The 16,871-nt window shown below is 31.0% G+C and overlaps 1 protein-coding gene across 5 annotated transcripts; it reads right to left on the bottom strand.

The window, feature by feature from the left end:
• Positions 1-3,690: 3,690 nt before the first annotated feature.
• On the bottom strand, positions 3,691-14,830 carry LOC111291776 (Leucine-rich repeat transmembrane protein kinase). 5 transcript variants are annotated; one of them, XM_022883780.2, is made up of 24 exons: positions 14,575-14,830; positions 14,266-14,443; positions 12,487-12,558; positions 12,306-12,374; positions 12,143-12,214; positions 11,897-11,968; positions 11,721-11,792; positions 11,085-11,156; positions 10,926-10,997; positions 10,760-10,831; positions 10,578-10,649; positions 9,922-9,993; positions 9,751-9,816; positions 9,403-9,468; positions 9,273-9,311; positions 9,057-9,115; positions 8,147-8,532; positions 7,835-8,030; positions 7,135-7,281; positions 6,306-6,424; positions 5,373-5,583; positions 5,024-5,264; positions 4,503-4,653; positions 3,691-4,285 (listed from the first exon to the last, which is right to left on the bottom strand). In XM_022883780.2, exons 1-24 carry the CDS (start codon positions 14,696-14,698, stop codon positions 3,905-3,907), a joined length of 3,081 nt encoding a protein of 1,026 aa, XP_022739515.2. In that variant the 5' UTR covers positions 14,699-14,830; the 3' UTR covers positions 3,691-3,904. The 5 variants fall into 5 exon arrangements, with proteins under 5 accessions (XP_022739515.2, XP_022739517.2, XP_089623006.1 ...); XM_022883782.2 differs by having other exon boundaries at positions 12,143-12,227; positions 14,575-14,730; XM_089766880.1 differs by having other exon boundaries at positions 4,146-4,285; positions 4,455-4,653; positions 14,575-14,809.
• Between the last annotated feature and the right edge of the window lie 2,041 nt (positions 14,831-16,871).

Here is a 16,871-nt window from a genome sequence, read left to right as displayed (position 1 = left end):
AACACTATTTCCAACCATTTCCATTTGCTAATCATGCTTCTAAAGATTTCAATCCCTTGTCCTCATATCCATTTCTTAAATTGGAACCAATAATAACCTTCATTTTCTTCTCAAGATTCATTATAGCCATTCGACAAAATTGGAGTTGTCAGAAGGGCCAATTTTTTCATGGAACGTTTTCCGTTGGCACCTAATTCCGCCTTTGACCTTGCTCTTGCATTTCCGTTGCTCTGATAAACAGCATCAGTGGAAATGGCTGACACTCCATTATGGCTCACAATCCCAGTAGAAGTTGAAGAGAATAAGCTCACTGAAATGACATGTTACATCAGTTCAATGATCTGCTTCGATATTTTCTACAATTAAACCAGTTTAATGACATGGCTGCCTACAATCTAGGGGCCAATAAAGGCGCGTTATACTGAACATTTACACTAGGGAATCACCCATTTTTTGGCTTAATGCCAACTCTGGTGCTTTATGATTGTAATGCCAATAGCTTAATTACTTGTCACGTAATTTAAAGCAATGAGTTTCCTTTAGATTACCTAGCCTTTTATCCCATTAATAATAATCTCAAATCACAAAACAATATATCAGTGGAATACCAAGTCATAGAACCCAAAAAAAAAAAAAAGAAAAGGTATAAAAATTCTACTTAAAGAAACAAAAGTAAATTAATTTACATGATCCAATACAGAAAAGACATAAATATTAGAAAAAAACCCAAATTTAATGAGTGTTAAATAAAAGTATGATCGATTGAGTTCGAATTGATATAGTATTAAATTTGAATTCGAGTTTGACTTTAAATTCGATTCGACCTCGATCGAGTTTTATTTTTTTAACTCGAGTTCGACTTGAAATAGAAATTGAGTTAATCGAGTTCGTTCGATTAGGTTCAATTAATATGTAAAAATAAATTCGATTCTTATATTCGACAAAAATTTGATTATTTATGCTCGAACTCGAGTTTGAAATATTTTATCAATTAAAATAATTAAAATATATTAAAATTTGTAAGCTCGATTAGATTTGTGAACAACTCGAGTTGGATATAAGAATATTCGAACTCAACTCGATTGATAAGTCAAACTACTCAAGCTTAAGTTCAACTTGATAATAATCAAATAAAATTATAGTTTTATTCGAATCGAACACGAGTAATTTACAAGTACCAATATATTATTTACACTCTTAGTATTATGTCACAAATATATAAAACGACAAAAAAAAAAAAAGATAGTATGAATGAAAAATACCTATAGATTTTTTACAAATATAAATCAAAATACTAATGCTCTTTATATTCTGAATTGAGAATTTTTATAGAGAAATATTTTGATTGGAATTGGGGATTTCAAGCAAAGATTTATTTTGTTTGAAATTGGGTAGTTCGTTAGGGTTTCCTTTAGGGTTCTTTTAATTGTTTGCTATTATTGAAAGTTGTTTTTCCCTTTTTGAGACTTTAATTTTGATTCTTCAAGAAGTTTTTTGAGATGTTTCCTGAAAAAATAATAATAATAATAATAATAATAAAAGAAAAAATAAAAAACGTGGCTGTAAAAAAAATAAAAGAATGTAGAAAATATTAAAATTCTTGATAAGCATTCTAATGTGGATGCCATATGGGAGCTATGTAGAATTTTCATGTGATATTTAATATTTTTTAATAACAAATGGCAAATATTTGGTATGATTTATTGGTTAGATAATATGTATGCAAGTTAATGGTGTTAGTAGATGGGCTAAAAGATTAAACATTTTAAAAGTTCACATTTTTTTATTGAATATGAATTTGTACATTTTCTTAAAGTTTAAGTATCAAAATTATAATTAATTTTTTTAAAATTAAAGCCATTTCTTCCATGAAAAATATTTTAATTACTATTGTTATCAAATTAATTAATGAGTTTAATCTTGAAAGGAAAAATACAAGGTTTTTAAATTATTATTTATTTACTTTATTTTTTTAACTTTTATATTACTCAATAAAATATAAAATTAATTGCATATTTGATATCCAAATTATAATCAAATTTTCAATTTATATATAAAACTTAAAAAGTTACAATTAAGTATTTAAATATTATTTTTGTTCATCAATTTGCATACGAAATTAAAACTATTAATCAAATAGATAAAGTTAAAAGAAAAAGCAATAAAAACATGTCATGTGTTTCAAAATGCCATATCAATTTATATATATATATATATATATTTATTTATTGGATGTTTTGAACATATGAGTGATATCACTATTTGACCAAGGGTGTTAATCACGTATGCAAAGTGATGAATGGAAATAAATTTTTAGTATCTAATTGCAAATTTTTAAATTTTAAATACCAAATGTCTATTTAGGCCACTGAAAGCCGGCTGCCCTTCAATATGCATCCAAATTTCTCAGAATACATGATAATAAAAGTAAGCTTTACTTGTTTGTTGATAGTTTGATAACAAAATGTTGTTCATATATTATAAAAGGAATTTCCAAAATCATAAATACGAAGGTATTATAAAGATCGTAATAATGAATCTAAAATTTTATTTAATTGATTCATATAATTACTTTTAACAGATAATATTTAATAAGTGTGAAATTCAAATCTTAATATCTATAACTTTTTTTTTATATTTCAACTGCAATCTCTTTTATAATATATATATATATATTTATACAAAGACCATAATAATAGTACAATAAAAGATGATGTAGATATTTGAATTTGGTTACTAATATTTTATTTTTTAAAATTTCTCTAAAGTAGTTAAAATTAAGGATAAATCAAAATAAATAATAAGACTGTTTTAGTGAAAATTATTTTACTTGATAAATGATAAGACTATTTCAATAAAAATTATATTATGAATAATTATTCATGAACAACTTTTTTTTATAGAATAACTATTTACAGAACAACTATTTAAGAAATAAATCTCTTTTACAAAACAACGGTTCTTGGAATAATGATATCAAAGAATAAGACCAACACCTTTACTAAAAACCCTTAAAACATAAGTTGCTTTACTAAAAATTATTTTACAAAAGATGCTTCATTGAATGTTATTGTACCGAAAGAAGAACTAAAAATAATCTCGAAATATGATAAGGTTCTTAAGTTAATTCTATTATTAGGATGTTCGAAAGAATTTGACTTAATGAATCAGATATAGAGATAATTAATAAGTTTTCTCTTAATCTTTTCTTAAAATATGAGTGTTTCTCTTTTTCTTTTAGAATTTTATATTTACTATATCTATTACCAAAAAACTAATTTGTAACAATCAATTCTCTCACTATTTATCATTATTCCTATTCGATACTCAAAATATATAACTTATATTCTTAAAACTTATAAATAAGAGTTTTCACAATTTATGAGTTAACTTTTAGATTTTGACAAATTTGGACAAAGTTCTCACAACTTTCTCTCAAACTCTCTTTATAATCTTCTATTCCTAAATCCTTCTTGAAGCTTTATTTTCTTTTCTACTCAGCCTTACTTTATCATTTACCATCACCTGCCAATGTACTCGATACATCAAGGTCTGCTCTAAGTTTTCTCTATATCGTCTCTGGACACATCCTATTTTATTTGTTTGCAATGCTTCCTCGCTTAACAAAAACCCCGTTTACAGATGGTCACTCTTCTTGTTTCATATACAATTTGAGGCAACGGACAAAACTGATTTAAAGTTTAAACTCTATTTTGTTGATATATGATGCAATACATTGATAAGAGACGACATTACTAGAACAAGGGATTTTCCCATTACTATATACACTTGATGCTATAAAATATAGTGAAGGCTTGGCCTAACAGTTGTTTTCCCTCGTTATGAGGGATTTGTACCCTTCTTCCACCATTGGACATGCTCATACCTAAAGAAAAAGTACAAATTACACCTCAGATTGAACAGAACTAACTCTCAAAAGATGGCCTCTCTCTTCTGCTTCAATATTTAAACCTGAGGACTCAGTATTTGGGCCATTGCTTGGCAAGCTTATTGTTTGGCTTGGATTTTGCCAGAAGTGTTTAACCAAGGCCTTGAATTTTGAATTAATGGAGGAAAACCCAAGATCCGAGAGGAGGTCTTGAACAGCAGTTCGACCTTCGAGCATGCCCACAACCTGTGACATGGTAGGCCTCAGGGTGGGAGATGCATTGGTGCAGAGGAGAGCCACATTCAGCATGACCATTGCCTCCTCTGATGAGTATTCTGATCCCAAGTCTGGATCCACCAACTCCAACAAACTTCCCCTCTCTCTCAAAACATAGGCCTGAGAAAATAACAAGCATCAAAGAAATGCTTAACCAAAAAAAAAAATGCAGCTGAATTTATAGGACATTGAACAGAAGTTCTGCAGGAGAAAACCATGGGAAGACAGCCAACATTATAGACAGTTGTGTGTTCCAATGAATAACAAAAAACCAAATAGGAAACCTTACTGGTGTAAAGAAAGTGGATTAAAGAACTTCAGGAGAGATTTAATTTACCCAGTCAAGAAGGTAAACAAAGTCCTCATTCGGCCTATAGTTTGTGTTGCTCTTTCCACTAACAATTTCTAATGCAACAACACCGAAGCTATAGACATCAGCTTTGTTGGTTAAGTAACCACGCATTGCATACTCAGGAGCCATATAACCACTACAGAATCAAAGAACGAAACTGTTAACAAATAATGCAAATTTTCAGGGCACAGCAATTTAGTAGATAATTCATATCTTCAGTTCATGGGATTTAAACAAGGCTGATGTTGGTTATAAAATGACATGGGCACCATTAGCAATTTTGGGAGCAGAATTTAGAATATTAACTGCATGCATTAAAATCATATGAAGAATTTGCTCTTTACAAACTTCTCTGGTCAATCAAATGCTCAGCAACATTAAGCCTGATCAGAGTTTCCTCCAAATGATGAGGTCAAAGCATTACATTTTTCAATTTTACACAGCTATGCCACTAATGAGTAGAAGTAAAGTGAAAAGGCTGAACAAGTTATCATAATAAAACTTACATAGTCCCAGCAATTCGAGTGCTAATGTGGGTTTTGTCATCTTCATTTAGCTTTGCCAGACCAAAATCAGAAATTTTTGCATTGAGATTCTTATCAAGCAACACATTACTTGTTTTAATATCCCTATGTACAATTTTTATTCTGGACTCTTCGTGGAGGTAGGCCAAACCCCTGGCAATACCAAGGCAAATTTTTTGCCTGGTCGGCCAGTCCAGTTTCAGTTTGTGTGTAGCATCCTTCCCTGTTATTAAGCAGAATAAAAGCCAATCAAAATTTGAGTGATGACTTCTAAGGGTGGGTTTCAACAAACTAGTTTACATATCATAGATAATTAGAAGTTCTAACTTACCAAAAAGAGCACGGGATAGACAGTTATTTTCCATGTACTCAAAAACTAGTAATAACTGGTTTCCCTCAACACAACATCCATAGAGCTTCACAAGATTTGGATGCTGCAGTGCAGATATCATGCCTATTTCATTCACAAATTCACGATTTCCCTGCTTAGATTTTGATGACAGCTGTTTCACTGCAATAACCGTTCCATCTGATAATAGACCCTGCATTCAGCGTTGAAAGTTGCAGCTTTGCATTTAACAGTGAAAAGAGAAATTTTGAATTTTAATCATGCAAAGGCATGGTTGTATGCATGGAATATATTGACAAAAATTGCTTGCACTTGAGTGTTTCTATTGGGATTGTTTTACTCTTCCCTTCTTACTAAAAATTTTTCAGTGATACATATAGTCCTCAAAATCTTTATGCAACTACTTATCCAAAAAAAAAAATCTTTATGCAACAATCTATGAATCTCATCAGGAAAATCCAGAGGACTCCCCAAAAATGACCACTTATATACACCAGAAGACATCTGAGGATAATAAGTGACAAGTTAGTTTTAATAACCCTTTAAAAATAAAATGTTCCTATTTAAAACCTAATTTGTTGGACCAACTTTGGATCATAACCTTGTTTCTTTGTCAGGAGATGAAACTGACTTGGACAATAAAAACCTTTTGATTCATTGGATTGTTATCATGGACCTTTTATGTTTAGCTTGAAGAAAACTATGATGAACCTTTTTTTGGAAAATGTGATAGTGGACTACACAGTGCAAGTTAGCCCTCTCGCATCCCATAAATCCCACCCTACCCATCTCAAGATATGAACTCAAGACCTCCAAGATGGAGTCTTCAGCTCTAAGCGCTGAGGTGTCCCCTTGGGGACTATGGACATTTTTAATAGATGGTCAAAACTAGATGACTTGGATATAAGCACTTACCTTATACACAGAACCAAAGCCACCCTCACCAATTTTGTTTTTAGCATCAAAGTTCTTCGTTGCAGCTTTAATCTGTCTTAGACTGAAAATTCCTGTTTGCAAATCCAGGCCTCTCAGCTCTGCAAAGAAAGCAGTTTTAGATGTCATAGAGGCAAAATTGTATATAAAGTCTTTTAATAACTTTGTGTATGATAATTAAGCCATATCATGCTTTCTGATAGCTGCAACACAAAGAAGATTGAAGAAACCAAAATCTGAAGTCATGGAGCTCAAGTTGAAGCTGCGATGATGAATTTTACCCAAAGCCAGGCTACTATGAAATACATGCATAAGATAGAAGTTGAACAACAATGCTATGTTTCTTTTCTTTGCCCAATGCAGTAAACAGAAACACTACCATAAAACAATCCACTATCAAGAACTCTCAGAATTCTGTAAGACAGGATATTATGCATGTTATTTCCTATGCAGACAAACATTTTATATTTTGGAAAATGGACAACAAAGTCAGGATCTTGTATTTTTAAAAACTTCATGTATGATATTGTTAACTATGCTGACATTGGTGTCTTGTTCTTCTGCCACTGTATACACTAAAAGGATATAAAAACATGTTCTGGTTCGAAGTCGAGAAATTAGATTTTATGTCTGATTGATTTTATCTAAAACTTCAACAAGAGCCATCCAGACCTTTAACATCTTCCCTTCTATTATGTACAGTCCAACAAAGTCTCAAATATGTGCGGTTCACAAATTTGATTTTTGAATGTCAATGGATTAGGACTTGAGCAAGTACAAAAAATTACAGAGTTCAGAAAATGTGGAATACCTTTTTCAGCAGAAATTTTGCCTCCCAGCCAACCTTTTCTCCAAATGATACCGAAGACCATAAGGGCAATAACTATTGCTGCAGTTGCTGCCACAACCACCACTACCAGATAATTCCTTTTGCCAACAACAGTTGGAGGCTGAAAATCTGATTAAGAAGAAAATTATTCCCAATCAGTTTACATCAAAAAGTCAAACAAAATTGAAGCCTGGAAATCCCAGAACTGGCAGCAATTTTATTAGGATTATACATCTCATCATAATCGTAAACTCTTCAAGAACCACTTGAAGTACACAGATTGAATTCGATACAAACAAAATTCTCTGGGGTTGAATGCGATATACGGAAAAAAAAATTTTGGCAGATTTGAAGGGAAAAAAACCTTAGCTTGTACATTTATTTGTCATTGTAAGTTCTGAGTTGGACTACAATTAGTAATGTTCAATATAATCCTCTAGATGGCAATGACTAATGGAATGGGATAAAAACTGCTAATGTCTCCATCCAAGGATCCAAACCTAATAAACAGCATTATAATATACAAACCATAACTATTAATAGTTTACAGGGAGTTCAGTTAGTATGATCAACCCTTTAGCTGCAAAACACTTGATTGTTGAAATGCTCTTGAATACTCTACTGCTGTTTATTAATGATGAAATGCAAGACAAAAGACTTTCTAGAGTTGGCGGCAACTTACTTGGAACCACTGATATAGCTGAAATTAGAGGGCCGTACATCCCCCTTGCTGGTATGCCTGTAGTCCCCCTCCCAGCCCAGTATAAGTGGATTTTTAATGTATTTCTTGTCACGACAGCCGTAAAGTTCTTTACAATGGGCTTACCAGTACCACCAGCTTCCTCTTCAATATTAAAATTTTTCAGCACCAATTCTCCCTACATTCATACAAAAAATAAATTATAAAATTAGGAGATACAATTCTCAAATGTAAACGCATATTTGTTTCTTTATTTTTCATATATTACATATGTATGCTGAAAAGTTTACTTACCTGGATATATACATCAAATATACGTTTCCCAAGGCTGTAAAATGATCGATCATTTTTGAAAATAATTTCTGCAAAGTGCAGACTAACAGTGTAGTTCCCCTTCATCAGGCAAAGTCCATAATATGTGAGAGAGAGGGGAGAAATACGTGCTGTTGTGTAGAGTTCTGATTGAATTGCAGAGATATTAGACAAAGCAGAAGTATTGGTAACAATGTAGTCATCTGCATCAATATCATTATCCATGAAGTTTCCAGTGCTGCTTAATGCCCAGTTCTGCCCTGGGTAAAACATAGAAGCACCTCTTGGTTCTCTATCAGTTTCATATTTGGCAACGCCACTGATATTTAGTTCCTTCCCCCCACAATTAATGTGCAACGAGTATTTATCTGTTAATAACAAACAATTTAATGGATTTAAAAGATTTTTTTTGGCAAAACAAGGAAGATAATCGGACATCCTGGTTAGATGAATCAACTAAGAACAACAAATACGTTAAATTTTCATGGTGCACTAACTTCTTTCACTAGCTTGCCTACTGGTGAAGGATGAGTGATTGTTTACCAGGTTGGTAAATTAGCATTAGCATACCACATTAAGTCACATATTAAATTTCTATATTTTTGTACTTTTTGACAAGCAACAAGAGGACTAAAAGAGTTTTATCAAAAAATTTGTTAATTTCCCAGAGGGTACAAATAAGATAAAGCATTCCCTTGTTTAGACTCTTTCTTCCATAGAGATAATCACAGCTGTTAGTATATTTTGTTTACCGTGGTCATATAAGTGCTTCCTAGAAGCTATTTCTCCTACCACATTTACAAAGTCAGATTATCTCTAATAAAGTTGAAGGAGAATTCTATATCTTTCATCTCCAAGGATAAAAGAAAAAAGGCCCCAAAAATTGACTTACATTGACTAGGAGAAGCAGAACATGGGAAGGTCTGTTTTAGACATGAAGGAACTCTACTTCTGCACCGAGATAGAAAAACCCAAAAGAGAATCAATAAGCATTTTCTTTCAAGAAAATCACATGAAGGTACAGAGCCATCTATGAAAACCATGTGCAATATCAAACTTCCTCAACAGCTCAATTGAATATCTGAAAATCAAGGCACAAAATGCTTACAATTTATTTGCTGATGTGGAGTAGCTCTCAACCAAGTTCCTGGAAAATTAGCAAACAGCTTTACTATTTCACTTTATACATGCCGATTTATGACTTACGATCAAAGAAATATAGCTTAAAAATAACTCACACACTCCCTCGAGGACATTCTACAGGACTTGAGGTTTCCCAGGTGAAATTGTTGAAAGATATATCCCTGTAGAAAAAAAATCAAGGAAAATATCATCCATTATCCACTATATTAATTTGTAGTTCCTGAGGCAATATCTTGACAATATTTAACTTGATCACTAACATTTCCTTAGTATCAACAGAGGACTAAACTAGCTAGTTAAGATACTGTATTTGTTTGACCATCATCACAAAAATGATTGATTACTTCAAAATTCACAAACAGGCAATTGACTCGGAAATTAAGGACATGTTATAGTTTCATCATTGTAATAGAAAGTTATAGATATGTTATATATATACATACACATTTTTATTTCTTTCTAGGATCCACTCAGGCACAGACCCGGAGAGCTGATTTCCAGTCAAATACCTACAAGAAACAGCAACAAATAATAATATAAAACCATAAAATCTCTTATTATTGACAATAATATTAAGTTGATTAGACTTGCAAAGCACAATCACATCCTCATACATGAAATCTGCTTTTGTCAGTTTGTAGAATGATCCAGGAATTTCTCCAGTCAAGTTATTATAGCTGAGATCCCTGCATTATAACAGCAATGCATGTGTAAAATTTCAATTACTCCAACCAAAAAAAATTCAATCAAAAAATGTTATTATTGAAGAATTTCAGAGAAAAGGAAGGTTTCTGCCTCTTGTTATGCATCAAACCTAAAACAAATTGGTAACTGGAGTAAAGCCAAACTAGGTCCCTTAATCAGTGTGGAATAGCACCACTTTAACACTCCATCTCACATGTAGGCAAAATACTAACAACTGAAACAAATAAACCAAAGACATGGACACCAAATATAGGAAAACAAGCAACAACCATAAACAACTCAGACAAACAACTTGGGCTCTGATACAATGCTAAGCCTAAGCATCCAACCTAAAACAAATTGGTAAAGAGTGTGAGGAGACATAACTTGAGAATAGGGGAAAGGAAAACTCCAAACTTAATCAATAACATATCTGTATTTAGATGTACATGTATGTATGATTGAGAGCATGCATGTGTTAGGCCACACTCCTATTCTAGTGAGGCCTTGAATTCACCATACAAGTGAAAAATCAGAGACTAGAAGTAATTTGATTTCAATACAGCCATAGCTTGATGCTACTTACAGAGTTTTCAATTTCTTCATATCACCAACATACTCTGGGATTTCTCCATATATTAAGCAGTTCCTTAGTATCCTGTGTTTGATAATTTGATATGATTCTAAGAACTAGATCCTAGATCACCACCCATGTGAATTTGAAAGTATTTATACAAAAATACATAATATAAATTAGATTCTACTAACAATGTCTTCAGTGAGTCGATGTTAAGCAATGGTGGGAAAGGAGATCCTCTGCCTTTTAAGTCACTAATCCTCCTAACAATCATTCAAAATAAAAATAGTTATTAATGAAGTGATCTGCAAAAGAAGGAAAAAATTAAAATCAACATTAACTATCACTGTGGCATACAGATCAGATAAGCTAGTCAAAGCAGAAATGCTGGAAGGTATGGGCCCCTCAAGAGAGCAACCCTGAATCTGCCTGAAAAGGGAAAAAATTAACTAAATTATAGCAAAAGGAAAAATAAGAATGCCGTCTAAAATACTAGGCTAAAGTTTGAAAACTCACAGTTTTTGAATGTGCTTCCAGTTACCGATGAAATCAGGTATCTTTCCAGAAAAGTTATTGTCATTTATCCTCCTACAAGTTTCAAAGAAAGAAAAGCTTGTAAGGGGTCCTAGCAAACGCACTCTAGATCAAAATTTTGATGAAAAAAAAGTGGAAGATATCATGGTCTTGATTTGGAACTATACCATTAATCATAATTATGATGATTAACAAAATGCCTAGACAAAGAAGAGCAGAGTGAATTATGGTTGAATAAAGAGGGCTATCACCTACAGGTAAAATCCTTGTTAGCACAATCAGCTGCTAACTCAAGGATAAGAGAAGCAGGTTGCTTCTGTTGATGATGATTAACTGTCTAAACTTAGAGACCATTCTCTAGTACAGTGGCAATGAAACTGAGCATTATTGCTTCCGGTACAGTGCCATTGAAATTGAACAATACTGCTTAGAAGTATAACAGTATAAAAAAAAGTCTTGAAATTACACTTCATAAAATAATTGCTACAAAGTAGAAACATCAAGATCACCCATAGCAAAACTCTGCTTTGGCGTAAACAACTCTTGTTAATGACCATCAACTCATAGACCTAGCACCTATAAATTAAACAATTTTGGAAGTCAAGGTTATCTGCTTACATATCTGTCAAGTTGACTAACTTGGCAAGTTTTGCTGGCAATTTTCCATCGAAGGCATTTGATGACAAAATACTGAAGGGAGAAGATAATAGCAATGTTAATAACAGCAATCAAAAAGCTTTGGGGTGACCCAAATTCTAGTGCTTTTGCACAAAAGAAACGATGAAATGAATTACAGTTTCTGTAAATTGATCAACTCTCCAATCTCTGGTGGAATGGATCCTGAAAAGTTGTTTCCTTCAATAGACCTGGAAAGGTGGAATGAGATAGTATCTAGTTTAAGTAAAGAAAATTGAAATTATTCTACATGAGATTGGTAAGGTAGGTGGAAGGCTCCAAATTGTACAATGGAATCAAACGAAAAGAAAATCTTTATAACATAATAGAAGGGTAAAAAATAAAAAATAAGGATTTGTGCATACAGGTTTGTGAGGCTGGTGATGTTGGTGAGAACTTTTGGGAATGGACCAGACAACCTGTTCCCCATAAAAGAGCTGCAAAATTAAACTAACATAAGCTTATAATTTGATCAATTACAACAAAATCATATTTAACATTACAAGAGAGAAGTGGTAGGATGTTTACAGCATTTCCAACTTCATGGTAGCCCATTCTTGAGGAATAGAACCTGTGAAGTAGTTACGACTTAAGTCCCTAAACAAGCAGAAACAAAGTAGAATTAATAATAAAAATGATAATCTAGATTTGAAAATAAACTGATCATATTGTTATAGTTCAAGTCAACTAGACAAATGTATGTGCTTACAGCAGTTTCAGGTGTTGAAACTTGGAAAACTCTGGTGGTAAAGTTGCAGAAATATTCGAAGCAGTTAAAAATCTGCAAAACTTTCTGCACCAAATTAGAATTCCTTGACAAACAAAAAACATTGACATTTCTTCATATACTTGATTCAAATACCACAAAAAGTCTGTTATAGTTTCAATTACGTTCCAACTTTCCATTGAGCTAATTAATCTGCAACCAGGTTCATCAATAAAACCAATTATTCCAATCCATGACAATTGAATTTTTTTCATCGAAAAAGGGAAACAAAGTATGATGCTCGGTCTCTAAAGAGAGTTAACTAGATGGAAGAGGTCTATCCTTTTTAATGTAATTCATCTTATATTTCTTCATATATCTTTTGAGGGTGGAGCATCTAAACCCATTCCTACCCGACCTCCATCTTTTCTTTATTTTCATTCCCAACACACCCGATTTTTACACAAAAAATCCTTCATTGTCAAGTTGGGCCTAACGGGTCAGGTACGAGTTATTTTGCCACCCAATTAAGGATAATAAATGTTGCTTACTTTAACATTTTCCTTTTTCGTTGTTCCTAAACCACGTATCCATGCCCATTTTGAAGTGTTACGTAATTATATAATGTAAATACTTTAGAATATAGCTGCGAAAGAAGTTGGAATCCAGCCAACTAACAGCCTAAAATTTTCAACATCAGACACACAAAGTAGCAGCATGCGATGCCTAGCATTTCACTACTTTAAGCAATAATTATGTCTGTTCACATTGGCAGGAAACATTAAATGTTAAAACCAAAAACAAAAAGGATCATCCTAAATTTAGAATATTCAGGGGTTAGCACTTCACCCAAACTTGGAAGCTGAATCCAACCAACTAAACGATGAGCTTTGTTTAAAGATACCACTAATTCAATATAAACATATAAATATAAGTAACATAATGTTTTTTTTTTTACAAAATAGTCACAGTTTGAGAAAAAAAAAAGGTTAGAAGTACTAAAATTTAAACCTCATAATTACAAGACATTACCATTCAAAGATAGCTACATAAATCAACTCTGATGCTCCTTATTCAAAAGTAATATAATGTTGCTAGCATAAGAATATGTTTCATTAACTTATTAAACTGTTTGAGCCTCTGAATGCTTGGGCCTGAATTAGGCCTGCCCATTTATACCTCTACCGCATACTTGTCCTCTGCCACGCATGATTTTGACGTTTATTTTTATAGTAGCTGTCAAAATTGGGTACCCCAATTCCCAGCCTGAAAGCTGCTTTAAGGAAATGGACCCCACTAACTCCAGAAAGGAATTTTCTTTTACCTCATTAGGGCCCTTGACATAAAAATCAACCAAAAGATACGCAAAAAAGAAAAGCAAGAGCTGCAAAAATAATAGTACTACTTTGCTTCAAGAAGAGAGAGAAAGAGAGAATTTTTAAAGAAGAAAAATATTTAAACAAAGTTGTTGTTTTGATGTATGAAGAAAGGAGTGCAAAACCGACAAAGTTGTAAAATCCAGCCATGAGTGAGTGAGTCTTTGACAAAATCATTGGCTTTCAGTCTATGGGTTTCCACCAAAATTTCCTCTCTTCTTCAGATAGAACTTATAATCATCATTAACAACCCAAAACAAACAGTCCCAAATATAATTTAATTGCCATCAAAAAAAAGAGAAGACTGATAAAGAAAGAAGAGAGAATCAAGAAAAGAACCAATAGAAACTGAAGGGTTGGTGAGAATAAATTAAGAAGAAAGAATTAATGGGAAGAGAGGCAGTACATGCTTACTACATGGCAGGTCTTGTTGTTGTTGAAAGAGCAATTACAGGTCACATTGCTTGCAAAACCAGTATCTTCATCTCCCTGTACTATCCAATTCCCTTTTCCAGTGCATGGATCTACCCCAAAATCCCAATCCTTCTTCACCAGCTTCATCCCTATTGCCTTCAGTGCCTTCACTGCAGCAGCAGCAACACATGATATATACAACAACCAAATTAATCGAATGTTTGATTTGCTAAATGCTGTGAAAGGAATTAGACAGAAACCCAAACTTTGGGTGAGCTGAAACTATGGGGATACAGTATACCTTCTTCAGGATGAAGAATAGGAGCAGCAGCTAATCCAAAGCTTGCAAAGCAAACCAATGCAATGAAACATGAAAGGTTTGCAAGCAGAAGAAGCTTTGGAGTTGTCAAATCAGCTCTCCCCATGTGGGTTTCTCTTGGATTGTGTCTTTAGTTCTAACTCTCAACTCTCACTCATCAGACACACACAAAAACAAAGAGATGTTCATGCTAAACCCCGAATCACGGTAGTGGATATGCAAGTAGAGATAAAACGACAAATATATATTGGTCAAAATATTCTATTCTTTATACACAATAATTTGTTCAAAAACATTGTCCTAATATCATAACGTGTGAAAAGGGTACACCAATTGAATTTTCTTTTTAATCGTGGATCCATTATTTGAAATAGATTAATTGTATATAATTAATTTTAGCTCAACTGATATCAAATGAAAGTTTACTCAATTTATTTTTTATTTTATCCTATGAAATTTATTAATATGGAGATAGAATTATAAATTTAAATAAATTGATTCATATAATTATTTTTAAAATATAATATTTAATGAATTTAATTTTTACAACCTCAAGATGTGACTATGTTTATATATTAATGATAGAAAAAAATCAATTAAATTGAAGGTATTTTATTTTAATAAATACAAATAACGTGTCTTTTTCTAGTATCACTTGATGATTTTATGTTAGATATCTATAAGACTGTTCTAAACTCTAACATGGTATGATAGAAAGAAATCAATTACATTGAGTGTTTTACGAGCTAATAGATATAACAAATATGTCTTTATCTATTGTATATATCCCATTTTATTTTGAATTTTTTTAAAAAAAATTTATGAAATACATAAATAATAAAAGTTATTAAATTTCACAAATAAGATAGCATGGTGACACATATTATTTAGAGCATATTAACAAGAACTAATTAAAAAAAAGTGAAATATATGTTCATTTTTTAACTTTACTTATGAAATTAAAAATTTTATTTGATAATATATCAAATAATTTTTTTATTTTAAAATATTTTAAAAAAATTTAGATTAATTAGAATTAAATAATTAAATCCTTTGAGTTTAAATTAAAATTCGTTTTAATTCATATTTAAAAATAAATTCGATTTTCATAATTCATCATCTAATTTTAATTAAAGAAAATTTAAAGTTCAATTTCTTGAGTTTTGAAATTTACTTTTAGATTTTTGAATTGTTAACTCCATTGTTTGCTTGGGTTTTAAAAACTTGTTAAATTTTTTTAATTGGGCTTTGAGCCTATCATAAGTTAATTTTTGACGTAAAACTTCTTTAAGAGAATGAATGTATGCTTGAATATCTTTAAAATGACAAAATATTTTAGGAATTTTATTAGAATGTCGCAGAAAATTTAAAAATTATCTAGTATTTAAATTATGAATTTAAAAAATAAAATAAATAAAATCAAAAAGATTATTTAACAAAAACAATATCAAAATAATATAAAGTTAATTAGAATTGTCTCTTTCCAAAAGTGTTAATAAGTCGAATCCAATTTGAACCAGGCTCATAATTGATATTAATAATTTATATGCTTATTTAGATCCGATCGAAATTTCGAATCTCAAAATTTTTTAAAATCCAACCTAAATTAAAAATAATAAATCTCAAATCAACCTATTAAAATTAATTTATGAAATAAAAAATTAAAAAAAAGTGTGATTAAATTAAGTTTAATAGGATTATATTCAATATATATAAAAATTAAAAATAAAAATTATATAAAAATAAAATAAAATAAAATTTAATAAAATATATTTAATTTTAATTTTTAATTTTTATATATATAAATTAATTTATATGTAATTCATGTATATATAAAAATAAAAATTATATATATATATATATGTGAATTTGGATCTATCGGATTAGGTTCGAACTTTAAATTTTTTATCCAAAATTCTTTCAAAACTTGGATAGGCTTTTGAGTTTAGGCAGACTTTTGAGTTAGGACATGTAGTTGATCCTTAAACAAATCTAGTCATTTTGTATGAGTGTTATAGGGTACTAATATTTTCTCTACACGTAATTATATTTCCTAACATAATTTTATTTTGTATATTAGAATCTATTTTTAAAGGTTTTTAGTGAAACTTAAAAACTTCTTAAAAATGATATATTTTTATTAAAATAAATGACATTTATTTAAGTAAGCAATAATTATACCTAATAAAAAAGATTGAAGATAATTTTTTTTTTTTGTTTTTAGCAGTTAAGTTTTTTAACTTACATATTATGACATCTATTATCAAATAATTTTTATT

The sequence above is a fragment of the Durio zibethinus genome, chromosome 10, assembly GCF_047325235.1.
Source record: "Durio zibethinus cultivar Kanyao isolate XHJ-2024 chromosome 10, ASM4732523v1, whole genome shotgun sequence".
In the NCBI taxonomy this organism is placed as follows: domain Eukaryota; kingdom Viridiplantae; phylum Streptophyta; class Magnoliopsida; order Malvales; family Malvaceae; genus Durio; species Durio zibethinus.
This window is presented reverse-complemented; position numbering and strand designations above follow the sequence as displayed.

What these genes read in the sequence shown, in the direction of transcription:
- LOC111291776 (XM_022883780.2), bottom strand. Translation starts at nt 14,698, where the DNA reads ATGGGGAGAGCTGATTTGACAACTCCAAAGCTTCTTCTGCTTGCAAAC. An exon ending in TTAGTCAACTTGACAGATAT is followed by an intron (nt 11,157 to 11,720) that starts GTAAGCAGATAA and finishes TGAAACTTGTAG; the next exon opens with GAGGATAAATGACAATAACT. An exon ending in TGGAAGCACATTCAAAAACT is followed by an intron (nt 10,998 to 11,084) that starts GTGAGTTTTCAA and finishes TTCCCTTTTCAG; the next exon opens with GCAGATTCAGGGTTGCTCTC.